This window comes from Cervus canadensis, chromosome 6 (genome assembly GCF_019320065.1).
Source record: "Cervus canadensis isolate Bull #8, Minnesota chromosome 6, ASM1932006v1, whole genome shotgun sequence".
In the NCBI taxonomy this organism is placed as follows: domain Eukaryota; kingdom Metazoa; phylum Chordata; class Mammalia; order Artiodactyla; family Cervidae; genus Cervus; species Cervus canadensis.
The window spans coordinates 36,770,446-36,797,662 of record NC_057391.1 but is presented as its reverse complement, the minus strand read 5'-3'; the positions used below and the strand labels follow the sequence as shown (position 1 = coordinate 36,797,662).

The following is a 27,217-nucleotide window of genomic DNA, read 5'->3' as shown; positions in this document are numbered from 1 at the left end:
AAAGGAGGTTTCGGGTCACTGTGATCATTGGAATAGAAAAGACACTTGAGGAAATGTTCAGTTGGTAAGTCATGTCTGACTCTTGGCGACCTCATGGGCTGCAGCATGCCACACTTCCCTGTCCTTCACTATCTTCCAAAGTTTGCTCAAACTCATGTCCACTGAGTTGATGATGTTATCCAATCATTTCATCCTCTGTTGCCCCCTTCTCCTCCTGCCCTCAATCTTCAGGGTCTTTCCAATGAGTTGACTCCTCGCATCAGGTGGCCAAAGTATTGGAGCTTCAGCATCAGTCCTTCCAATGAATATTCACAGTTGATTTCCTTTAGGATGGACTGGTTTGATATTCTTGCTGTCCAAGGGACTCTAAAGAGTCTTCTCCAATACCACAACTCAAAAGGATCAATTCTTTGGCACTCAGGTTTCTGTATGGTTCAACTCACTTCTGTAGATGACTACTGGAAAAACCACAATTTTGACTATATGGACCATTGTTGGCAAAATAATGTCTCTGCTTTTTAATATGTTATCTAAGTTTGTTATAGCTTTTCTTTCAAGGAGCAAACATCTTTTAATTTTGTGGCAGCAATCTGCAGTGATTTTGGAGCCCAAGAAAATAAAATCTGCCACTGTCTTCACTTTTCCCGCATCTATTTGACATGAAGTGATGGGACCAGATGACATATCTTTGTTTTTTAATATTGAGTCTTAAGCCAGCTTTTTCAGTCAAGGAAATAATAGGCATCAAGATTACAATTCCCCTCAAATCTTGCTGTGAAAGGGAGTATAAAAATGGGGTTGTAGTTGGGAGACGAATAAGGATAATGGAGATTTTCTTTCTTTATTTCTTTCTTTTTAAAAAATGGAGACATTATATTTGCCTAAATTAGTGAGAATGGCTTAGTAAAAAGGGAAAATGCTAGCGGGGGAAGAAATAAGGAACATTTCTTTGATAGGAACAGAGAAATGCTAATTTTAACAAAAAGAATGAGTGTCCAGATAGCTTGGCAGATTTGATGGAAGAAAATGGAGTTACCATTACATTCCTTCTATTTTCTCAATGAGGTTACAAAGGAGATTGTAGGTCAGGAGGGACAGGGATGTATATTTGAAAATGAAAGAAAATTAAATTAGTTGTTTAGCAGAAAGAAGAAATTCCCTATCAGGTAACTAGTAAGACTGTTGCCGCTGCTACTAAGTCACTTCAGTCGTGTCTAACTCTGTGCGACCCCATAGACGGCAGCCCGCCAGGCTTTCCTGTCTCTGGGATTCTCCAGGCAAGAACACTGGAGTGGGTTGCCATTTCCTTCTCCAAGTAAGACTGTTAGACACTGGTAAATGTTGTGGTCAAGAATTTAAAATGAGAACTTCCTAGGTGGTTCAGTGGTTAAGAATCCACCTGCCAATGCAGGGGACACAAGTTCGATCCCTGGTCCAGGAAAGCTCATGTGCCCTAGAGCCCACGCTCTGCAACAAGAGAAGCCACCACAATGAGAAGCTGGTGCAACACAACTAGAGAAAGCCCACGCACAGCAACGAAGATCCAGCAGAGCCAAAATAAAAAATAAAAAGGATTTAAGATGAGACCAATTCATAGTTGCATTTTTCTCCAGCCACATTTAAACTATTATACTTGGATGCAGGTACAGAGTGTGAGGCGATAGCTGGATTTAACTAGGGTTGAGGTTTTGCCAGGTGAATACAATAGAGTGGATGGTGTAGGGATAGAAATAAGAAATGAGCCAGGTATGTAGAATACTAAGGAGGTTCAATGGGTAGGGAAAAAACTGGAAGACATGAATTGGAAAGAAACTTTTTGAAGGAGAAGGGGGAAAATGCTTTAGAAGTAGCAATGGGAAGAAAGGATAACCTGTGGCTTCCTCATTTCTCATATCCCTGAGAGTTGAATGTCAGCAATAATCTTTGAAGCTAGTTTTGAATATAACAAGAAACCACTTTCTTATAGGCATGAGGATTTCTTAAGAGTACAAACTAGATTCAGAGACAAGATTAGGGAAAGAGTATTACAGTATCCTCAGAGGTCAATACTTCTTTCAGAACTCAAATCCCAACTAACCCTAGCTCAGGTTCTTCTTTAGCTAGTTGAGAATAAATTGTACTATTTTACTTTTATACATTTGGTGTAGCTAGAGCCTTCCCTTTAGGAAGCAGTAGTTTCAACCTAAGTGCCTTGTTCCTTTCCCAGCTCATATTTGGATATCCTGCTAGCCTACTCTTTGTTGTGGCGATTTCCACTTTTAAAAAGCTTCACACAACTAGTTCCTTATCTTTTAAGCATTCCCTCTCTCCTACCTAGACACATAGATTCCATTTTTCCATATATTATTGAGGCCAGAGCACTTCTGTCAGTCTTGGAAGGCACTAGTTGATGTAACAAATAAGGCAATTCCAAACTTACTAACAGGCTGCTTTACAGACCTTTGCTTCTAACTTGTCACTTGAAACTCTGAAATGATTTTTTTTCTCAAACAAATTATAAGTGACAGTTAAGTTTCCCAGCTAGCCCTATGAATGTCACATCTCTTTAGGTGAGCTGAGCTGCAGGTTACTCTGGATGATTGCGTTTAAAAAAAAAAAAAAATTTCTTCATTCTTGGTATAGATCCTAGTCAAAATGCCTAAATGGATAAAATTTATTTTTGGATTCCCCCCCACCCCCAAACCTCCTTTTCTATACTCGCACTCATCTTCTAATGCCTTAAATTCCAAATGCTAAACTTCCCTACTTTCCGCCTATTTGGGGCACCTTTTGCCCCCAGGTACTTCTAGGCTTCAGAATCAGAACCACTTCCTACTGTTCCCAAATTTCCAGTTTTTCAATGTATAAGCCTCCCTTAAATCAGAAAGAACACAGTGTCTCTAATAAACAGGACATACAACTATCATCTAAATGACAGAGTTTGTTAACCTAAATTAGCCCTGGGAGAAATTTCAGGCACAGTATCAAAAGTAAAGTGAAATATTTAGGAAATATTAGAAAAAGCACTTTTCTGTCTGCCTATTGCAGGGAAATATGAATTGGTCCAACAGTTTCTTTACTTCTGAACACAAACTTAGTTGTTTAAAATTTTCCCTCATGGGTTTCATAGAAAGCAGCAATGGAAGTTCAGCTTAAATAGAGAAACACAGAAGCCAGAGAAGCGTCACACAAAGGTACACACAACAGCAGTTACTTTCCTCAGGCTTAAAATAGCAACTCAGTCTTCCTACAACTAAGTTATCTTTACAAACTTGAGCTAGATAAATACACATACCTTCTCTTCGCTCTTTTAATTTCTTCCGGAAAACCTCAGCCCGGATCTCTTCAAAGGAGAACTCCCCCACTCCTGCATAAATCTTCTCCTTACAATACATCATCTTCTCCTTCTTCTCAGACTCTTCTTGCTGAAGACTTTGAACTCTCTTCAGGAGATCTCCTTCTTCCTTCCCAGGCTTTCTTGTGCTTAGAATGTGGTTTATACTGGGTTCAATTTTACATGGTGTCCTAAAAGAAGGAAGATAATTATTATTTATCATAGAGATCAAACGAGCTGTTTCTTACGTTTTGACAAAACACAGGGATGATGTCAGTTGTGAGGCTATATATGATGGATTCCAAAAAACAAAAACGATTAAGAGGCTAAAAATAATTTACATGGTCCATCAACAATTATGTTCTGAGTACTACTATGATGAGGAAGGAATTAGCTATAAGTTAAGAGTCATCAAATAGCTTATATTACTTATAGGTAAAAATAAATCTGAATAACATATCTTTTTTTCAAAGGAGGTAATATTTTTATTGAAGGGTAGTTGATTTATAATGTGCTAGTTTCACATGTACAGCAGTGATTCAGTTATATATTATATATATATTCCTTTTCAGATTTTTTTCCCTTATAGGTTATTACAAAATACTGAATAGAATTCTCTGTGCTATACAGTAGGTCCTTGTTGGTTATCCATTTTATATATAGTTATGTGTATATGTTAATCCCAATCCCCTAATTTATCCCATACCCTTCCCCTTTGGTGGGTTTCCCTGGTGGCTCAGACGGTAAAGAATCCGCCTGCAATGCAGGAGACCTGGGTTCTATCCCGGAGTTGGGAAGATCCCCTGGAGAAGGAAAAGGCTACCCACTCCAGTATTCTTGCCTGGAGAATCCCATGGACAGAGGAGCCTGGTGGGCTACAGTCCACGGGTCACAAAGAGTCGGACATGACTGAGCGACTGACGCTAACACTGTGCCCTTTGGTGACCATAAGTTTGTTTTCTGTGACTGTGGTGAATAACCAAATCTAAATAGAACCCAGGGTACAAAATGAAGCTAACTTATGCAATACAGCCCATTCTTATTGTTCTGCACCCAGAAGAATCAGAAATACAGCATTTAGAGAACTGATGATGTAAAATTCAACATTATCAGCTTCAGGGGAAGAGTCGAGAGTGGTAATACAGGTTTGAAAATGGAGCATAACTCAATCAGGATCTGGACTATGGATCAGGATCACTTATATATCTTTCATTTTTTTGTGTATCTTTTTACAACTAAAGATATCTGGTCCTCACCTCAGATACACTGGATCAGAACTTTTAATGGTCCAAACATCTACCTGCTTAAAAGGCTTCCTCAATTTGCTCAACTGATAAAAGACTTTATGAAAAAACGTACACAAACATCATACGGAGCATATAATGAGGGGTTACAAATTATATATGAAAAAACTCTTGCAACGGGACACAAAATATGACCTAATATTATCACTCCACAATGTTATATATTAGACTGAATCTTAGACTGCCTGATTATTTAATTAATCATATTTCATAGAAATGCCAAGAAAAAGACATCCAGAAAGAAAAAGCAGGTTATGAGCAAAAACTGCCATAATTCCTCACTACTGTCAATGATAAAGGTAGAACATCTCCCTTAAATAACAGTGACTATCTTTGACTACACCAATTTAAATATAAACCTATTGAGTTTATTCCTTAATAAGAACAATAAGTGGTCTTTTAGCCCTAACACACTAAAAAAAAAAAAAAAAAAGACATAAAGGAAATAAAACTTTCGTTTACTTTCATTTCCACAAAGAAAATGCTTTAGGAATTAGATAGGTGCCCCTGCCCATCCTTAATAATTTCTACCTCAAAATATCTGTAAATCACTCACATAACTGGCTGTTGTGCAGTCTCTTCCACATATGGAGTAAAACTTGGAAGCATAGAGGGTACAGCTGTCATAGACGCTGTATTGCCACGAGGCTGGCGATGAAGAAGAAAACTAAAATTACCACGGTTTTACATTCTGACACACCATATGCAGACCATGCCTAATTATTCAAGAGGAATTAAAAGAGATGCTAAAAATACTCCTCTATTTGAACTCTGAAGCCTTTGTTATGTCAGCAAATAAACTGGATCTTAGAGTCCTTACCCTGTATTCCAAAGGCCTGCCTGTGTTCCAAGGGCCAGCTTGCAGCTCATTCTCTTTGCCCCTGGACACAGGAGGTGCTATCCATGGCTGGACCGTAGGCTTAGATGACTCTGCTCTAGAAGCCTCATCAGAATTTTCATCAAAAACAATAATTCTAGAATTACTTTGCATCTGTTGAGGAACTGGATTTTGGAGACCTCTGTTCTGGCTTGGAGCTAAGAGAAAAACATTAAACTTTCAAAATCTAAATTTAAAAATCTTTACCAATTTAGATGCCCAATAAGGTATATCTGATCATTTCCAAAATTAAGATTACTTCTACTACCATAGAATCAGAGATTTTTTAAAATAATAATTTAAAAAAACCTTAATGCATCAAATTATTAATTTTAAATCTATTCTACATTTGTTACTTATACCCTCCCTTTTCCCTCACCTGTAGTCTTTTACATATAGATATCCAAAAAACAAATTCTGTATCTTCCTTCAGTCATCATTCTAACATTGTCTAATTTTATCAGGATTAACTTAAATCTTAATATTCATTTTTCAGTTAAAATTTTTCTCTCAGCTGAAATGTATTGAATCTAAAAAAAAACCAAGTTAGCCCATTTATTATTGGTATTCTCTTTAGTTGGTGCTGCTTATGGAGTCAAGCTTCATCATGATCTGGATAAGATATTTTTTAGGACTGTATTCTCTGTACTCTAATTCTCAGATCTCCAAGGAACATTCTGAGTATTACAAAGTTGATATCAGGAGGGGGATAAGAGATCTAAATATCTGGTCTACATGTCTAACCACTATAAATGTGGTTAATAAAAGCTTACTGCTCTCTGTAACTCCAGCTCTCTGTATCTCCTGCTCAATTTTGCTGGGAACCTAAAATTTACCTAAAAAAATAGTAGATTTAAAGAGAGCCCAATTTCTGACCCTCCAAAACTGAAGACCAAATTAATACATTCTTTGTGAATTTGGTACATGGAAGCTTTACTTTGATAATACTTGCTATATTACTGCATATCTTTCAACTAATAACTGAAACTCAGAAACTCTAGATGCTTATTACTCTAGATACATATTAGATTAGGTTTTTCTTTTTTCTTTTCCTTCCTGCTCTCTGTCTTTCCCTCTTTCTTTGCATTATAAGAGTCCCAGAATAGGTTTTTCTTAAAGACACAAAATGCTGATATGCTTTAGTGTTACTGCACACTGTGATCTCAGCTTCTCCTTAGACTTCTTTTTTGCTTCCTAGTATTCAGAACTGTGGGACAATGTTCATATATATATTTATACATGATTTCCTTACATAATTTGCCTACCACCCGAAACAAAAAGCTTCCCATAACAACACTAACACACTCACCCTTGAGAGCACCCCCCACGCGGCTGATTGGGGCTCTTGCTGTCTTTTTCCCTTTGCTCTTTAGTTCAGCCAGCGTGCTCCGCTGTGGTACAGAAGACCCCACAACTTCCTCCTCCTCTTCTTTCTCAAGTGCCAACAGAGTTTGCCGAGACACTCGAGCTTGGAATTGTCTAAAGTGAGAGAAGGGACAATTAACAGTTGGTGAGATGAACACTACTGTCCAGATTCAATTTCCTAATTTGCTAAACAGGAAAAAAGAGTAGGATGTAAGGGAAGAAATATATAGAAATAGCCAAAAGAAAGTGTTTATTCTCTCAGAAACAAAGAAAGCCACCTTGAAATCAGAGAAGGTCCAAATTTGTATGTCCAAATTTGACCAATCAAAAATACTCTGAAGAGCACCAGCAGGTTGCAGGATTAGATCAGTGTTTTAGATTAAGATTATAGAATATATTAAGATCAGAGTTTCCCATCAACTTTTTATTATGACTTTTTAAACTCACAAAATAGTTGAAAGAGTGAGTACCCATATACTCTTTACCTAGATTCACTAATTGTTAACATCTTGACACATCTATTTTACTGTCTCTCTTGCTACATAGAATCCCCACCCGACTACCTACCCCAACATTTTTCCTGAATGAGACGAATGAAGTTGCATTCAACATGAATTTTACTTTTTAGTAAAGTGGTAGAAGTTTGAAGACTAAACTTCTGTGGTGTTGCCAAAGTTTTAAGTATTATCAAAAGGGTAAAGAAACTGAATAAACTGCAAATGCTGGCCAAGATGGAATAAGCCCATATTAGTTTCTCTCTTTCTCACTGATTAGAATTAAAAACTCCAAAAAAAACCTTAAAAAAAAAAAAAAGAATTAAAAACTCCAGACAAAATACAAAAAAGCAACTGAGGTCTTTAAAAAGTAAACAAAAGCAAGTGGACTGTGGAGAGGAGTCAAACTTAAAGAAGCAACCCACTCAAGGCTGTTTCCTAATTTTTTCCCCCTTCTCTTTTCCATATGGTTTTGAATTGTTACATTAGCAGTGCAGGAAGCTAAAACTCCTAAAGAAACCTCATCTTTCTGTCCAGAGGAAAGGAAAAAGGGGACTGTGAGGGCCAGTGAGTATGGGAGAAATATTGGAGGGGATGAGCTGAAGAAGAGAATCTCCTGATTCTGTACATGAATTGGCACAAGCCCTGGACCACCCCTGAGTTATGCATACACAGAGCAACCCAAAGCAGCACCCAAAAGGCTCTGAGAACTGAACTAAAATATAAACCACTGTCCAAGCCCTAGACTAACCCTGGAGCAACAAATGGGATAGACCTAAAGGTCTCTGAAAATTGAACTGACATTAGAACCACTACCCACATAAGTTGAAAAAGAAATCATATCTGAAGGCTGGTTACCTAATAAGACAAAAGCATCAACATTAACTAATAGGACCTAGAGTCTAATAATACCAGTGTAAATGTCTAGTATATAATCCAAAATCACCTGACATATAAAGAACCGGGAAAATGTGACCAATTCTCAAAGGAAAAACAGAGATACAAACATCAAATGACAGCTTCCCTGGTGGCTCAGACTGTAAAGAATCTGCCTGCAATGTGGGAGAACTGGGTTCGATTCCTGGGTTGGCAAGGTCCCCTGAAGGAGGGCATAAAAACCCACCCCAGTATTTTTGCCTGGAGAATCCCCAAGGACAGAGGAGTCTGGAGGGCTACAGTCCCTGGGGTCGCAAAGAGTTGGACACAACTGAGTGACTAAGCACATTACAGCACAGTGACCAAAAATATAAATACAGAAATCACAGCACAACCATGATTGGTATTTATGAAGAAATTTTATACATAAAGAATAATATAAAATAAAATTACAATATTGTAAAGTAATTATCCTCCAATTAAAATAAACTAATTAATAAAAAAAATAAAAACATCAAATGACCCAGGCGTTGAGTTTTCAGACAGATTTTAAAGCAGCTAACACAATGATGCTCCATAATATAAAGGTAAAAATATTTTAAATGAATGGAAAGATAGAAATTCTCAACTGACACACAGAAACTATGAAAAAGAATCAAATAGAAATTTTAGACCTGAAAAAAACAATATCTGAAATAAACAATTTACTGGATATACTCATTATCAGAATGGAGAAGACTGAAAAAAGAGTAAATGAACCTGAAGAAAAATCAATAAAAATTGCCCACCCTAAAGAATAGAAAGAATAAAGTTAAAATTTTGTTTTAACTAGAGAATCTAATATGTGTGGAACTGAAGTCCCAGAAGAAAAGGTATAGAAAAGTACTTTAAAAATAATGGCTGAAAGCTTTTCAAATTTTGTGAAAGGCATGTCTTTACAAATTCAAAAAGCCCAGTAAACCCCAAATGGATTAAATATAAAGGCAATCATACCTAGACACATCATGATCAAATTGCTGAAAAGCAATGTTAAAGTAAAAAAAAAACTTCACCAGAGAAAATCAACAGATTACAAAAAAGGGGGACGAACCATTCAAATGACTGTAGATGACCCATCAGATATCAAAGAGTCTAGAAGACAGAAACATGCTAAAAGAATTGTTGGACCAGAATTCTATATCCAATGAAAATATCCTTCAGAAATAAATATGAATAAAGACAGTCTCAGGGGCTTCCCTGGGGGTCCAGTGGTTAAAATTCCATGCTTCTAAAACAGGGGGCACGGGTTTGATCCCTGGTTAGGAAATCAAGATTCTGCATGCTGTGAGGCTGGGGAAAAAAAAAAAAAAAAGACATTCTCAGATGAAGAAAAACTATTGGAAAAGATTCACTCTAAATGAATGGCTAGAAAAAACGTCTTTTGTCTGACAGGAAATGATGTCAGAGGAAAACTTGGAACTTCAGGAATAAGGAGAACAAAAATGGAAAATATAACAGACTATTTTTCTTGTAAGTTCTTTAAAATACATATGGCTAAAAAAATAAATAAATAAAAAATAAAAAAAATACATATGGCTTTTGAAAGCAAAAATTATAACATTGTCTGATGGGATTTTCAATGTATGTAATACTAAACACCAGTATATCAAGAAAGTAGGGAAGATATAGAACCTATATGGTTATAAAGCTTCTATTATTTTACTTGAAGTAGTAAAATATTAACTCTAAGTAGACCGTGAAAGGTTAGGTATATGTATTATATACCCTAGAGGAACCACTAAAAAAACAACCACCAAAAATTCAATAAAATAAATTAAAATGAAATACTAAAAATCAAACAATCCAAAAGAAGACAGGAAAAGGGCAACAAAGGAACAAAAGACTGAGAAACTGAAAACAAATATTAAAATAACATATCTAAATCCCACAAAATTGGTGGTTCCATCAAAATGTTCTAAATAAACCACATAAAAAACATTATGTGAGTTGAGAAAAACACAACATCCAACTCTTTGCTGTGTATTAAGAACCACTTTTAATAAAAAGACACTGTCAGGTTAAAAGGGAAAAGAGAAACCTGATTTAAAAATGGAGAGAAGACCATAACAAACTGCTTTTCCAAGAGGAAAGGCAGATAGCTAAAAAGCACATGAAAAGATGCTTGACATCAGTAATCTTCAGGGAAATGCAAGTCAAAACCACAATGGGGTATCACCTCACACCTGTCAGAATGACCATCATCAGAAAGAACACAAATCACAAATGTTGTCGAGGATGTGGAGAAAAGAGAATCCTTATACAATGTTAGTGGGAATGCAAATCGCTGCAGCCAGTGTGGAAAAGAGCATGGAGGTTGCTCAAAAAACTAAAAATAGAACTACCATATTACCCAGCAATTCCATTCCTGGGTATATATCTGAAAAAAACAAAGACACTAATATGAAAAGTACATGCACCCCAGTGTTCAGAGCAGCATCATTTATAATTGTCAAGATATTGAAGCAACCCAAGTGTTACCAACAGATGAATGGATAAACAAGATGTGGTATACATAGTAGAATACTATTCAGTCATAAAAAAGAATGAAATTTTGCCATTTGCAACAATATGGATGGACTTGGAGGGGATTATGTTAAGTTAAATAAGTCAGACAAAGAAACAAATACTGCATATTACTTAAAAGTGGAATCTAAAAAATACAACAAACTAGTGAATAAAACAAAAAAGAAACTTACAGATATAGGGAACAAACTAGTGGTTACTAGTGGGGAGAGGCAAAATAGGGGAAGGGGATAGGAAGGTACAAACTATTAGGTAAAAACTAAGCTACATGGACATATTGTACATCACAGGGAATATAGTCAATATTTTATAATAACTATAGATGGAGTATGTATGCACACTGTCACTTCAGTTGTGCCCAACTCTTTGTGACTCTATGGATTGTGGCCAGCCAGGCTCCCCTGTCAATTGGATTCTCCAGGCAAGAATACTTCAGTGGTTGCCATGCAAGATCTTCCTGATCTAGGGATCAAATCCACATTTCTTATGCCTAGTGCAATGGCAGCTAGCACTAGGTGGCAACTAGCACCACCTGGAGTATAACCTTTAAACATTGTGGATTACTACATTGTATACCTTTAACTTCTACAGCACTGCACATCAACTACCCTTCAATAAAAAAGAACCCCCTTCATTAATAAAAGGAAATCCACACAAAATCCTGTAATACGAATGTTTGTAGCAGCATTATTTCATAATTGCCAAAAAATGAAAACAACCTAATGCCCAATAACTGATGAATGGATAAATCATGCACTATATCTATAGAATGACATATTATTCAGCAATAAAAATGAAATACTGATATATGCCACAACTATGTTCATCTATAATGAACCTTGAAAATACACTAAATGAAAGAAGCCAGTCACAAAAGACCACATAATGTAGGATTCCATTTATGTACAAGCCCAGAATAGGCAAATCCAGAGAGAAAAAGCAGATTAATGGTTGCCTGGAACTGGATTGAGAGGGAATGCAGAGTCACTGCTAATCAGTTCAGTTCAGTTCAGTTGCTCAGTTGTATCTGACTCTTTGGAACCCCATGGACTGCACCAGGCCAGGCTTCCCTGTCCATCACCAACTCTGGGAGCATGCTCAAACTCATGTCCATCAAGTTGGTGATGCCATCCAACCATTTCATCCTCTGTCATCCCTGTCTCCTGCCTTCAATCTTTCCCAGCATCAGGTCTTTTCCAATGAGTCATTTCTTTGCAGCAGGTGGCCCAAGTAATGGAGCTTCAGCATCAGTTCTTCCAATTAATATTCAGGACTGATTTCCTTTAGGATTGACTTATTTGATCTCCTTGCGGTCCAAGGGACGTTCAAGAGTCTTCTCCAACACCACGGTTCAAAAGCATCAATTCTTAGGTGCTCAGCTTTCTTTATAGTCCAACTCTCACATCCATACATGACTACTGGAAAAACCATAGCTTTGACTATATGGATCTTTGTTGGCAAAGTAATGTCTCTGCTTTTTAATATACTGTCTAGGTTGGTCAGAGCTTTTCTTCCAAGGAGCAAGTGTCTTAATTTCATGGCTGCAGTCACCATCTGCAGTGATTCTGGAGCCCAAGAAAATAAAAATCTGTCACTGTTTCCATTGTTTCCTCATCTATTTACCATGAAGTGATGGAACTGGGTGCCATGATCTTAGTTTTCTGAATGTTGAGTTTTAAGCCAGCTTTTTCTCTCTCCTCTTTCACTTTCATCAAGAGCCTCTTTAGTTCTTCTTCACTTTCTGCCATAAGGGTGGTATCATCTGCATATCTGAGGTTATCGCTATTTCTCCTGGCAATCTTGATTCCAGCTTGTGCTTCATCCAGCCTGGCATTTCAAATGATGTACTCTACATATAAGTTAAATAAGCAGGGTGACAATATACAGCCTTGATGTACTCCTTTCCCAATTTGGAACCAGTCTGTTGTTCCGTGTCTGGTTCTAACTGTTGCTTCTTGACCTGCATACAGATTTCTCAGGAAGCAGGTAAGGTGGTCTGGTATTTCCATCTCTTTCAGAATTTTCCAGTTTGTTGTGACCCACAGAGTCAAAGGCTTTAGTATAGTCAATGAAGAATAAGTAGATGTTTTTCTGGAATTCTCTTGCTTTTTCTATGATCCAACAGATGTTGGCAATTTGATCTCTGATTCCTCTGCCTTTTCTAAATCCAGCTTGAACGTCTGGAAGTTCTCGGTGCACATACTGTTGAAGCCTAACTTGGAGAATTTTGAGTATTACTTTGTTAGCATGTGAGATGAGTGCAATTGTGTGGTAGTTTGAACATTCTTTGGCATTGCCTTTCTTTGGGATTGGAATGAAAACTGACCCTTTTCCAGTCCTGTGGAATAATAATAAGTATGGAATTCATTTTGGGGTATTAAAAATGTAAAATTAGATTGTGGCAATGGTTGCATACCTTTAAAACTGTTGGAAAAAAAAGTAAAGAAAAGAAAAGATGTATCACGAAAACTAAAGAAAGTTGGACTGGCTATATTAATATCAGAGCAAGCTCACTTCAGAAGAAGTATGACCAGGGATAAAGATGAACATTATATAATGATAAAGGGATCAATTCTAAATGTGTATATATTTAATAGAACTTCAAAATATATGTAGCAAGGCTGATAGGAGCTCAGAGAAGAAAGAGATAAATTCACAATAAAAGAGGGAATTCCCTGGTGGTCCAGTGGTTAGGACTCTTAACTCTCATTTTCGAGGGCCCAGTTTCAATTCCTGGAAGGGGAACAAAGATCCCACAAGCTGTGTGGCAAAAAAAAAACAAAAATAAAATCCCACAAAAAAACCACAATAAAAGAGACTTCAAGATTTCTCTCTCAGTAATTGACAGAATAAGTAAACAGAAAGTCAGCAAGGATACAGAAGACCAGACAGAACTGACTACCAATCTACTTGACCTAAAAATGACATTTATAAAATATTTTATTCCAAAACAGCACAAAACACATTTTTCAGGTGTACACAAAACACTCACATATTCTGGGCCATAAAATGAACCTTAATAAATTAGACAGACTTGAAACTATACAGATTATGTTCTCTAACCATAATGGAATTAAACTAGAAATCAGTAACAGGGAGATATCTGAAAAATCTCCAAACACTTCCTAATAATACACTTCTATATATCCCATGGATCAAAAGGAAGACATAAGGAAAATTAGAAAATATTTTGAACTGAATGAAAATGAAAATATAGTATTATTATCAAAATCTGTGGGATAAAGCTAAAGCAGTGCTTAGACAGAAATTTTTTATATTAGAAAAAAAAGCTCTATCTGGAAAACAGTGCTCTAAGTGTCACCTTAAATTAGAAAAGGGGCAAGTTAAACCCAAGGTAAGCACAAAGAAGGAAATAATAAAGAGCAGAAATTGATAAAATTAGGAGCAGAGTATCAATTAAGATTAAAAAAATCAATGGAAGCAAAAGTTGATTTCCTAAAAAGATCAATAGAAATTGATAAACTAGAGGACCAATATCAGGATTATCAATATGAAAAAAAACAAAGGAGGAAGGTCACTACCTAACCTACAGACATTTAAAAGATAATAAAGAAATACCATGAACAACTCTATGCCCATTAACTCATCACTTAGATGAAGTGGACCAAGTCCTTGAAAGATAAAAAACCACCAAAGCCTATTCAAAGAAATAAAAAATCTAAATAAATGGAGAAATGCATCTTGTTCATGCATAATACTAATCAAAATCCCAGAAAGCTGATTCTAGAATTTATACAGAAAGTCAAATGAACTAGAAGAGTTAAAAAGAACAACTAACTGATTTCCAGACTTACTCTAACTCTTCAGCAATCTAGATAGTGCAATATATACCAATGATAGACATAAAGACCAAAAGAGAAAACAGAGTAACAGAAATAAACCTACATAAATATGATCACTTGATTTTTGACAAAAATGCAAAGGTACTTCAATGGAGAAAATCTTTTCAACAAAAGGCACATGAATAAAAAAGGCTCATAGGCGAAAAAAAGAACCTTAATGCCTTCTACAAAAATTAACTCAAAATGGATCACAAATTTAAAAACAAAAAGTAAAACTATAACACTTCAAGATAAAAACACAGGAGAAAAATCTTTGTGACCTGTAGCTAGATGGAATTCTTAGATATACCAAAAGTACAACCCATACAAGAAATAATTGATAAACTAAACTTCTTCAAAATTAAAAACTACTGTTCTGTAAAAGTCACTCCCAGAATTAAGCTGGGAGAAAAGGTTTACAAATCACTCATCTGACAAAAGACTTGTATTCAGAATAAAGAACTCTTACAACTCAAATGTGTTATGCTAAATGAAAGCACCCAGAATCAAAAGACTATATACTATATGATTCCACTGACATGACATTATGGAAAAGTCTAAACTATAGGGCTGGAGAATAGATCAATGGTTGCCAGAGGCTGGGACTGTGAGTAGGTGTTGACCACAAAAGAACATGGGAATTCTATGGAGTGATGAAATTATTCAAATATATCTTAACTATGATAATGGTTACATGTTTCTATTTACTTCTGAAACATAGAGAACTGTACATCAGACTAGATTTTACTGTATGTTAAATAGAAAATATTTAAATATGTCTTTAAAAAAACTGAATAGTAATAAAGCTAACTTGCCAATCCACAGAGAGCACTATATTCAGATGCAAAACACCTTTTTGTATCTATTAAAGAGTTAAGAAAAGCTCCAGGAGGAAGTTTACCTGTGCTGGGACTGCAGTCTGTCCAGTGGTTCAGCCTTCTGTTCAATACCTTCCTGAAATATCAGATCTGCTTTCTTAAAGTTTTCTCTAGCTTCATATTCTTCAGCCCATGAGATATAAAACTGAGCAAGTGAAATGCCAATTCCTTGGTTATGTAGATAACTGTACATATCCAAAGGCTCGTTGCATAAATGCCCCTGTAACAAATCAAAAGCATCAGCAGTTAACCAACTTTTCTTCACATATTGTCTGTTTTGTGCCAGTCATTGGAGATACAATATGTAGTCTCTGCACTGAAAAAAATATTATCTATTATAACACAAGATTATAAGGAATATATTGGGAGGACCTAAAACACATTTACACTAATCCTTTACCTGACAAAAGTAAGGAATTAATTTGTAAGAAAAAGAAATGGGGAAGAAAGCTTTCAAGAATGCATGACATTGGAGTGTGGCCCTTAAGAGGAAATAGACTTATATAAGGTAAAGGGTGGGAAATGAAGTGCACTCTAGGCAGAGAAAAAAGCATAAGCAAAGACACTGAAGACACTGAAGTTTGTGGAAGTGTAGGCTAGATAGAAGTTTGGGGAAAAAAGGTGTGACCAGGCTTGAAAGTCAAGCTCATCAATTATAAATATACCTGATAGTCAATGTTATATGTGTTGGGGTAGGAGAGGTATAAGCAAAGAAATGACATGGTCAAATCTATATTTTAAAAGGGAACTCTTTAAGACCAGCTATAATACAGATAATTCTAGCAGCAAAAAGGGAAAGGGAGGGGGGTCACTAAAAATCCCACACCACTAACAAGTTTGATATATTTTTTCAGTCTTTATTTTTCTCTTGAGTAAAAAAAAGGAACATATATCATCTTTCCACAGGATAAAAAGATTTTTGTCATTTTATAGTTTTAATCATAATTAAATATTTTTATTCCATTTAACTGTTCATCATTCATTTTTCCATGCTGCTACTTAATTAATATTTTTGAATGGGTGAACAATGTTCCATCTAGTAGATCTTTCATCATTTAACTATTCCCTTATTTTTTGGACAAACCACTTTTAATTTTTCCCAATTGTAAATAATTGTGTAAAGAATACCTTTAAGCATATTGCCTTTCACATTTTACATTATTCCCTTAAGATAAATTCCTATAAGTGGAACTATGTTAAAAAGTAAATTGCTTTCTAAGATGGCTATACAAATTTAAAATGTTAGTAGTTATTTCCAAATATAATTTCATAGCCAATACTTATTTTTAAGTTTCTGCTTTCATATAAAAGTAGCATTTCAGTGATCTTGTTAAGAGTTCTTTTACTACTGCAGAGGATAACATTTTCTCCTGTTCATTTACTACATGTATTTTCATTCATATCTTTCTGTTCCTGATTGTCTAGCCTTGGTTTAGTCTGCCTGGTATGTTTTACCATATATCTCAACACTTTCCCTCTTTCTCTTCTGTTACACTTACAATTAATTGCTTACCATCTGTCTTCCTCAATAAAGTAAGTTCCACAAAGGCAGAAAACATTGCTCTCTACTACATTCCAGTCCCTACCCATGGTCTAGTAGAAAAAAATGAAATGTTCCATTTATATCTTTAACAAAATCTATTAGTATCTTATAGTTTAATTTCATAGTAATTCAGTAATGGAGTTTTTCTGCTTATTCAAATTAGAGATGTTTTCCCACATGTGATGATATTTCAAGCAAAGTAATAATTCTTAATGTTTATCACTGTAAGAGCAAGTCCTTGATATCTATTACTGCATAAAGTTTAAAATTGACTGCACTTCAGTAATGGTTTTCTGCATAGCTGTGGTGCAGCATGGGGCAGTGAATACAGTTTGGATTATTCCAGAGTGCTGAATAAGATCACTTAAGAAGTAACATAAATAAAAGGATAAGATGGTTAGATTAATCGATTCAAAAGTTAAATATATCTTTCTGGTAACTCTTAAAAAGCCAAATTAAAACCACTTTAAACTTTTAACTAAAAATACTGGATATTTTCTAAGAACAAACTTTTCCTTAGCTAGATTATAGTTATCCTTTATAAAAATGACTGGAGAAAACTTTCTGCAAAGCAAAAGAGTAGTGTGAGGAACCCATCTATACTCCTCTTCACTAAGAGAGCAAAATAATTTAATATGCACCTGATTCCCAGGTACAAAGTTTAGATTACTGCTGATCACTCTAGGGCTAATAATTTGAATTTGAGGGTTATCTAGATCAGTGCTTCTCCAATTACCTGTGGTGAAGAGGACAGTTTTAGGCGTGTGTTTCTAAAAGTTTCCGTTGCATTGTTGACTGATATTTTTAAAAAATACAATAAAAATAGAAGCTACTAGAAAAATGATGTCCATAGATGTGTCAGTGTTAAACTGTCAATAAAATTTCTAAGTGCTTACTCTCAATTTTTGTACTTACCTAAGATCATTCTTTCAGAAGCATTGGTTTAATTATGCTTTTTACTCTATGATAACCATTGGTCTTCACTACAAACATTGGGTTAACACAAATGAACAGAGAAATTATTCCAATTACTACTTTTAATAGCTCCAACTAAATATAATCATAGAAACCTGGGATTAAATGTAGCTTTAGAGGTTTATTTAGTTCAATCTTCTAACAAGTCACATATAAGAATATTATATAAAATAGAATGAACAACAAAATCTATTAGTACACCATCAGGAACCACAGTCTCCATACCAACAAATCTGTTTTGCATTCTTTGTATGCCACCCTTTCTTATAAATTCCCATAACTTCTATCCCTAAAGGTAATGTCACCAACTTACACAAGGATGCCAAGATATGTCAAATGACCTGCAGAAATCAAGATAATATGTCTTCAAGATTCATTTAACTATATTAATAATTATTTGATTATATTTTAGCCAGAAATATAGAGATATATTTTAGCCAGAAAAGTTATTAATTTCCAGTGTTGGTATTTCATCATATTACAATGATTGTTGAAAATAGTCTATTATTTAGAATTACTTGACTACTTATTTTTAATTTTTTATATATTTTATTAAAGTTTTTATCCAATATCTATCACCTAAACTTCTATTCTAAATATTTATCACTTGCCTTTTTTCCTTTTTTTAAAAAAAATTATTTATTTATTTATTTTTGGCTGCATCAGGTCTTAGTTGGGTTAGGTGAGATCTTTTTTTGAGATGTGCAGGCTTCTCTCTAGTTGTGGTGTGCAGGCTCAGTAGTTGTCATGTGTGGGCTTTGCTGCCCCATGGCATGTGGGATCTTAGTTCTCCAACCAAGGATTGAAACTGTGTCCCCTGCATTGGAAGGTAGATTCTTAACCACTGGACCACCAGGAAGTCCCCAGTTGCTTTTTTCTAATCTCTTTTAGGATAAAAGAAAAGAGTTAATGTCTAAGAAACTCTGGCCGTCATTTTTATAAAGAAGATGTTTTCATAAAAAATCCTCAAAAGTGTTCTTAAAAGAACTACATGTCAAGTAAGACAGTACAAAGTGGTCACGTCAATAGTTTTAATTATAGCAACATACTAAGTGAAAAAAACCGAAAGACAGATAAAATATAAACAACACTTTTTTTATGGTGATGATTCAAAAAATGGAAGAAAGGAACAGCAGAACCACCTACAAAAGCTTTTCCCAAACAATCATACTACTACCAAGGGCTGGTTCCTATATGTCCTCCCCAAGTACAGCTGCACGGCCTAATGATGATTAAAATCAATAAATAACCCATTCCTACAGAGAGATATACAGTCTTACGATCACTTTTAATGGGTTAAAAAAATTATAGCAAAATGCATCTCTAGATGGAGACAATTTAACAAATATTGAGTATATATGGAATGTTTAGTATCTACTGAACAGCTTAGTTTTTGGATATATAAGATACCTATAGAGAAAAATCTCTTAAATTAATATTTTAAACTCAGATGGCACTTCAGAAAGACTTACCAGCTTAAGCCAGAGACTAAGAAATCGAGGATCATTATAATATCGTTTTTCTCCTTGTAGTGCTTCTACAGCTCTTTCTAATAACGTTGACATATTGCTTTCCTTCCCACCCTGAGGATAGTTTTGCTCTGTCCAGTTAATATATCTGAATGGGAAGAGAGGAAATGAATTATTTTTCAAGTTTAACAGGTCTTGTTCCAAGATCCATTCTGGACTTTTCAAAGCAGAAATATCTAATATGTTGACAATGTTTATTTAGAGGTTTTCAGTGACATGTTCTAAACCTGTATCTCTCAAACTTTTCTAAATATTGCTAATATGTACCTGTGAGAAATAATGAGGATGGTGGCAGATGGGTATAGCTCATAGTCACACCTCAGGAAGATACACTATGATTATTCTGCTTCTTTGTGTCTCAAAAACAGTACTCTCTACTCTGACACACTGCTTCACACAACCCAGTTTGAGAAGCACAGCTATAAGAACTCCATCTATTAAGTTTCTATTGCCCTGTTAAATAAAAAAGACTCACCTATCCCAAACATCCAGAGGGTCATTTCCAGCATAAAATCGAATTTCAGATTCAAATGCCCTGAAATTTAAACAGAAAATGTTAGCATAAGCAATAGTAGTAAGAGCCAAATGAACAAGTGTCACCTTTATTTTTATTCATTATTAAGTATTTAATATCAATCTAGATAACTGTACTGGAGTTTGAGGGCTTGTTAAACAGAAAGAAATAATCAGGATTCTGTTTGATAACAACTGGAGAGATAAAACATGAAGAAATTAGAGAAATTTCAAGACAACTTATAGAAAAGAAGTATTACACAGCATTTAAAGCTCTGGAACAAGACTCCCAAGGTTCCAGTGCAGCTCCACTAATCACTAGCTGAGTGACATTAGAAAAGCTATTTAAACTCTGCTTTCAGTTACCTCATCTGTAAAATGGGGATAATAATATGATCTATCTTATTAGGTTGATTAGTCTTAAGTGTAAAGTGTTTAGACAAAGTAAGTAGTTAAGTACTCAATAAATGACATCCATTACCTTTATATGCATATGATAGTACTGAAGAAGCTAAATACACACACACACACATAAATATATATATAGAAATAAGACTCTTAAAGAAAAATTCCATAGATAACATTAGTCAAAGAAGAATTAGACCATATAAAAATTGGAGGAATGTTTCAGAGAAAGTGTGAAATATGACTTTATAATGTGCTTACAAAGGCAGAGGGGTAAGATGAAGTTAAACATTGACCAGTCAGAATAGAGGGGAAGTGCTATGTAATAAACCACAATTTAAATAAACAATTTATCAGTAATAACTGTATAAGGGATTATGTTTAACATAAAGAATAAGAATAGTCCCTGACACAAAAGACCCTTAAGCTCTAATAAGAAAGACAGTACATAAATGAAAAGTCAACTAACAATACAGAGGTGTATTTTATAATTGCCAAGAATTGATAGTAAAGGGTTCATGATGTCAACAGGAGGTGTTATAGAAGCAGTCCTAGAAGGTGGGACTCTGAAGGAAACATAAGATTTCAAAGAGAAAAAGAGTTTTCCAAGAGAGAGGGAAATCAGTATTGAGTAAAGTTGTCAAAGTCGGAGAACTTATCCAGAGAAAATTAAGCTATAACATAAAGTCAGTATTGGGAATAAATGGAGATATCTGGAGAGGTAAGAGAATGCTTTAAATGCAAATTTAAAGAGCTTGGATTCTGCCTGTTCAAGCCAGTAGTGGTTCTTCAATTGCAGAGTATCTTGAATATGGTAAGAAAAGATTTCAAAAAGATTAATCAGGTAATACTGAAAAAGGCTGGGACCTGGGACCCTTGGCTACAGTGCTTGCACCTGGACAAATGTTTTCTGGAGCAACAGAATATAAAGAAACTATAAGGGACTAAAAAATGACTGTGTACATGAGCAGTTGGAACAAATTTTGAACAACAAGATACAAAAAGACCAAAAACCCAACTGCTACTTCTAAGGTGCCCAGAGCAAAAGCAGGATACTGCAGTATGACCCCTGAATACAGCAAAACCAAGGGGGTGGGTAGATCACCCAAGCCACCCCTCCAGCCCAAACCTTGAACCCGCCCCTACCCCGACTCCCTTGAGGGAACCAGGTAGCCCATGTTCAGGAAGCAAGCAAGGGAACCTGTTACTTGTTTTTGCTCCCTGCAGCTCTAGTCCCAGTAAAGCCTTGCTTGAATGTCTTGTCTGGCCTCTTATCAATTTCTATTGATTAAAGAATCCAAGAACCCTGTTTGATAACAACAGTATAATAGGAGAAATTAGAAAAGGGGCCACAATTGTGTGACTAAAATGGTGATTTAAGTATGAGATAATGAAATAATGAAAAAAGAAAAATCAAGACACTACTGGTAAAAATCAGCAAACCTCCAAATTTATCTATGGGTTCAATGCAATCCAATTCAAATCCTAGCAGTCTCACAAACTGACTTTTATGACACTCACACAATGATTAAAATCTCACAATGATTTTAAAATTTGGAAAAGCAAAAGACCAATAACAGCTGAAACAATTTTGAAAAAGAACAAGTTGAAGAATTTATTCTACCTGACTTCAAGTCTTATTATATAAAGCTAATCAAGACAACATACAACTGATGAAAAGGTAGACAGTTAGATCAATGGAACAGAATAGAGTCCGGAAATGACCCACACATACACAACCAAATGATTTTTGACAAAAGCTCCAAAGCAATTTAATGGGGAGAGAAAAAAAACTCTCTTCAACAAATGAAGGCAGAATAACTAGATAGGCATATGAGGGTAGGGATGAAGGAATAAGACCTTTTATTCTAACCTCACACCATGCACAAGGATAAATTTAAGATGAATCACAGACTTAAACATAAAAGCTAAAACATATCTACTAGGGAGAAAAAAAAAATCACAGGATTTTTTCCTTTTTTCAAAAAAAGGACCTTTCAGGCAGGCAAAGATTTCCTAGAGGAGATACAAAAGGTACTAAAAGAAAAACACTAATTAATCAGACATCAAAATTAAAAACTTCTGCTTGTCAAAAAATACCACCAAGAAAATAGATAGCCATGAACTGGGAGAAAATATTTTAAAACATATATTTGATAAGGGACTTGTATACTACATAAAGAACTCTTGCAATCCGACTATGTGTATGCTTAGATGCTCAGTCATGTCCAACTCTTTGTGATCCCATGGACTGTAGACCACCAGGCTCCTCTGTTCATGGGGATTCTTCAGGCAAGAACACTGGAGTGGGTTGCCATGCCCTCCTCCAGCGGAATCTTCCAATTGTAAAATAAGGCAAAATATCTGAACAAACACATCACAAAAGAAGATATATAAATGGCCAATAAACAAGTAAATAAGCGCTCACTTCAGTAGTCACCTGGGAGATGGGAAGTAAAACCATCATGAGATACTATTATACATCCACCAGAATGGCTAAAATGAAAAAAAAAAAAATGACCACACTAAATATGGGAATGGATCTGGAGCAAATGGATTCTAATATGTGGCTCATAGGAGTGTAAAATGTTACAACCTCTTTGGAAAACAAACACTTATTCTATGACCTAGCAATGCTATTGCAAGAGAAAAGAAAATCTATGTCCACAAAAAGTCTTACTCAAGAATGTAAATAGCAGCTTTACCCACAAAACACTTAACTGGAAAGAATCCATTTGTCTATCATTTGATAAATGGATAAACAAATGAAATACTACTCGGTAAAAAAAAAAAAAGAACAATCCACTAATACATGCAACATGGAAATGCCTAAAAAACATATCGAAAGTACTGTATGATTCCATTTATATAAAAGAGTAAAATAAACAAAACTAACTTATGGTGATAAAAATGTGATCACTGGTTTCTTCATGAAGGAGGGGAAGATTGATTGGGAAGGTGCAGGAGAGAACCTTCTGAGGTAATAAAAATGTTCTGTCTTGAAATGTATATCAAAATCGGCTAAGCATATTTAAAAATCTGAGCCTTTCACTGCATGCAAATTATACTTAAAAAACCAGGGGCTTCCCTGGTAGTCCAGTGGTTAAGAATCTGCTTGCCAGCGCAGGGGACACAAGTTCGATCCCTGCTCTGGGAAGAGCCCACATGCCTTGAAGCAACTAAGCCCTTGCGCCACAACTGCTGAGACAGAGTCACAACTACTGAAGCCCATGAGCCTGGAGCTTGTGCTCAACCAGAGAAGCCACCTCAACGAGAAGCCTGCACATTGCAACGAAAGCAGTCCCTGCTCACCACAACTAGAGAAAGCCTGCACACAGCAACAAAGACCCAGCACAGTCAAAAGTTTAAAATAATAATAAATAGATCTTAAAAAAAAAAATCACCAATCCCTAGCAATCAACTAAATCAATGAGTATGAGAGAGCAGTGAGGTAAGATCATTCAGATTAATTCATACCATCAAAATGGAGTAGAAAAAGGAAGGTCCTACATGAGGGAAGAGATTCAGTATCTCATACACTAGTGAAGTATTTATCTAATCATATGCTACCAGGTAGATAAAAAAAGACATTTAGAAGGCAAGTAAGAGATGTAAACAGTAGTTAAATAACGCTGGAAAATTTGAATATGGAATGAGAACAGAGGGCAAAGAACAGAAACTTAGGTAAAATGAAGTAGGAAGCCAACAAGCAAAAAGGAAGAGTAGTTAGTGAAGTGGAAAAACTAGTACAATGTCACAGAATGTCATCAAAAAGATTTAAGAATAGAACACCATCTGTGAAACAAAACCATAAAATCCAGTGCTTTTAAAGATTCAAAGAGATGATCAAGGGTATTCATTACATTAGATCAAAATTATAATTTGCTGATAATACAGGAATTTTTTGGTCATGAGACTGCAGGTAGAAACCAATACTTTAGTTTACCTTTTTGAAAAAAGTGTATTTATCAAAACGTTTTTCAAAGGAGAGCAAGTTTTATTGTTCACTATATTGAACAATATAGTGGTATTTTTCAGCTTTTCATTACCCTGAGTTCCTTAAATTCAGTTTCTCCAAGTCTTATATTTTCTTTGGAGACCACTGTTTCTTTTGCACACATTCTCAAAAATACTTTCCTAGAACATTAATAATTGAGCACAAAGGATAAACAGATGCACTCTCCCTCAGTATTCAGAATACAAAGAAGCAATTTCATTAATTGATTAGTCTCAAAGAGTTAATTCTGTTTCAGGATTTAGAATGACATAATTCTTTTGGTAAATACTATAATATGATACTTGCTTTACTTATCAGTTCCCCCTGTATGAGAAATATTTCTATTGATACAAAAGTTTGGCTGCTTCACAGTGAAATGAAATCCTATAGCTCTTGTTCTTAAGTGCACTTGAGGGGATCTTTAGATAGCTGTTGTGTGATGAGAAAACAAGAGGGGAACAGATTCTCAGACTACCAGTTTTTGAAGAGTAGTTTAGTACTCCTTATGCCATCCTGCGTGGGTCCACACCCACAGTAACCACCACAGCTGGGGATGAATGATGACTGGTGGAGCTCCAAACACCCCACACACCGTTTTTGTTGCTGAAGAGCAGAGTTACAGGCAGAGTCCTGCTGTGCCAGCGCTCCCTGAAGTGTGGACATGATCCGCCCCTGCCTTAAAGGTTGGACATTTTCTTTACTCAGCTCCCATTCATCTCCCTCCAAGGACATGGCTTCACTGTGAAGAGAGAAACAAAAGTAAATCTCATACTAACACTGAATTGTTATAACACTGGATTATTGTAAATGTTTTCAGAAAAGTGATAATTCATGATCTTTGAGTTGAATACAGTGGGCTGGCACATTAGTTGTGCTATTAATATTATACTCCTAACCTTCTGAGCCTATCTGTGACCTGGTTTCCAAGTTCAGGGCTGCAGTATTACCTAATGGAAGAGAGACCATGGCTACAGTTTTGTGAGCAATATTCTAAGAAGAAAGTTTATGACAGGAAGAAAAAAGGGAAAAAATATTATAAATTTGGCAAAGTAGTCAAAAATCAGATTGATGTCTATCACTGAATGCATCACCTTGTTTAATTTAAAATTAGCAAAGTGTTCAGCAGACTAACCCCATGTTTCAACTGATTACTTAAAACTGAAGTTTATATATAAAGGCAGCCCAGAGTAAAAGCAGACAAAAATACAGTTTACTGGTCATAAATGGCTCCTCCAATTTTATTACTTCTATGGCGGGAATCCGGAAAAGCTTTTTGGAGGTAATCACCACAAAGGGTATATACTCTGAACTTCAGAACTTCACAATCCTCGCAGAGAAGCTTATTTCTGGCTAAGAGACGCTATTTCTGTGTTTACAATAGAGACTTGCTGCTGCTGCTAAGTCGCATCAGTCGTGTCTGACTCTGTGCGACCCCACAGACGTCAGCCCATCAGGCTCCTCTGTCCCTGGGATTCTCCAGGCAAGAATACTAGAGTGGGTTGCCATTTCCTTTTCCAACGCATGAGAGTGAAAAGTGAAAGTGAAGTCACTCAGTCCTATCCAACTGTAGTGACCCCATGGACTGTAGCCTACCAGGCTCCTCCCTCCATGGGATTTTCCAAGCAAGAGTACTGGAGTGGGGTGCCATTGTCTTTTCTGTAAAATAGAGACAGACAGGCAGGCACTATTTTTCAAAAATAAAGTGAAAGTTTTGTGTGACCTCAGTCTAGATGAGAGCTGAAAACTCCCTTCAGGAAAACAAACTATAAGTGATTAATAATGTAAGTTGTAACTACTCGTATCTTTTTAACTATTTTGTGTAAATATAAGGGCCATGTCATTTATTTTTTCTATTTTCATGATCTAACAGTAGTAAGCACTGAATAAATATTTATTGAGGTTTCTAGATTTTTTCTTTTAAAATAGCAATTAAAATATCTATTAAATGTCCAAAATTGAGCTGGGATTGCTTCCTCCCTCCCTCCTCCTCCTCTTGCCTCCTCAAAGACCTGCTTCTTCCCTCATCTCAAATAAATGGCAATTTCATTTATCCAGCTCTCAAGTCAAAAATCTTAATGCAACCTAGACACCCCTCTCACACCCCCCAGTCATCCAGCAAGTCCTGTTGGTTCCACCTCCAGAACATATCCAGAAATGAACCTTCTTCTCAGCGTCTCCAGTTTTCAGCCTGGCTCAAGCCACCATCTTCTCTTGCCTGGACTATTTCAATAACCTCTAAACTGGTCTCTCTGCATCCATCCTTTTCTACCTTTAGTCTTTTCGATACTGCAGCCAAAGTGATCCTGTTTAAACCCATGTCAGATCATGTCTTTCTTTTGCTCAGAACCCTCCAATAACTTTCAACTACAAAGTAAAAGCCAAGTCCTTACAATGCCTGCCTCTTCACCTTTTTTTTACTTCATTTCCTCTTATTCTCTGGTTCATTCTGCTCCAATTACTCAGCCAGTGCCCCTGCCTCCCCCAGCTCTCACCCTCCAGCCTTTGTACTTCCCCCCAGATCAATGCATGACTAACTCTTGAGTTTCCTTCCAGTCTTGACCCAAATGACACATTTTCAGTGAGGCCCTCTCTTCAAAACTATAAAAAATTGCACCAACCCTCCTCCTCCCCAGTTTTGCTGGTTTTGTACCAACCACTATCTACCTTTTAGCTTATTTTTGTTTTCCCTACCCTCATCCCACCCAGAACTTAAGCTTCATAAGGACAGGGATTTTTGTGTTTTT

The 27,217-nt window shown here is 35.8% G+C and overlaps 1 protein-coding gene across 1 annotated transcript in view; it reads right to left on the bottom strand.

The window, feature by feature from the left end:
* BUB1B (BUB1 mitotic checkpoint serine/threonine kinase B) overlaps positions 1-27,217 on the bottom strand; it is a 51,307-nt gene that overhangs the window by 22,761 nt on the left and 1,329 nt on the right. The window contains exons 2-9 of the mRNA XM_043471449.1: positions 25,066-25,212; positions 20,034-20,093; positions 19,502-19,646; positions 15,535-15,731; positions 6,804-6,973; positions 5,438-5,652; positions 5,174-5,265; positions 3,275-3,504 (exon numbers count right to left, since the gene is read on the bottom strand). Of these exons, the coding sequence (XP_043327384.1) occupies positions 3,275-3,504; positions 5,174-5,265; positions 5,438-5,652; positions 6,804-6,973; positions 15,535-15,731; positions 19,502-19,646; positions 20,034-20,093; positions 25,066-25,212 (1,256 nt within the window). The remainder of the gene's footprint in view (positions 1-3,274; positions 3,505-5,173; positions 5,266-5,437; positions 5,653-6,803; positions 6,974-15,534; positions 15,732-19,501; positions 19,647-20,033; positions 20,094-25,065; positions 25,213-27,217) is intronic.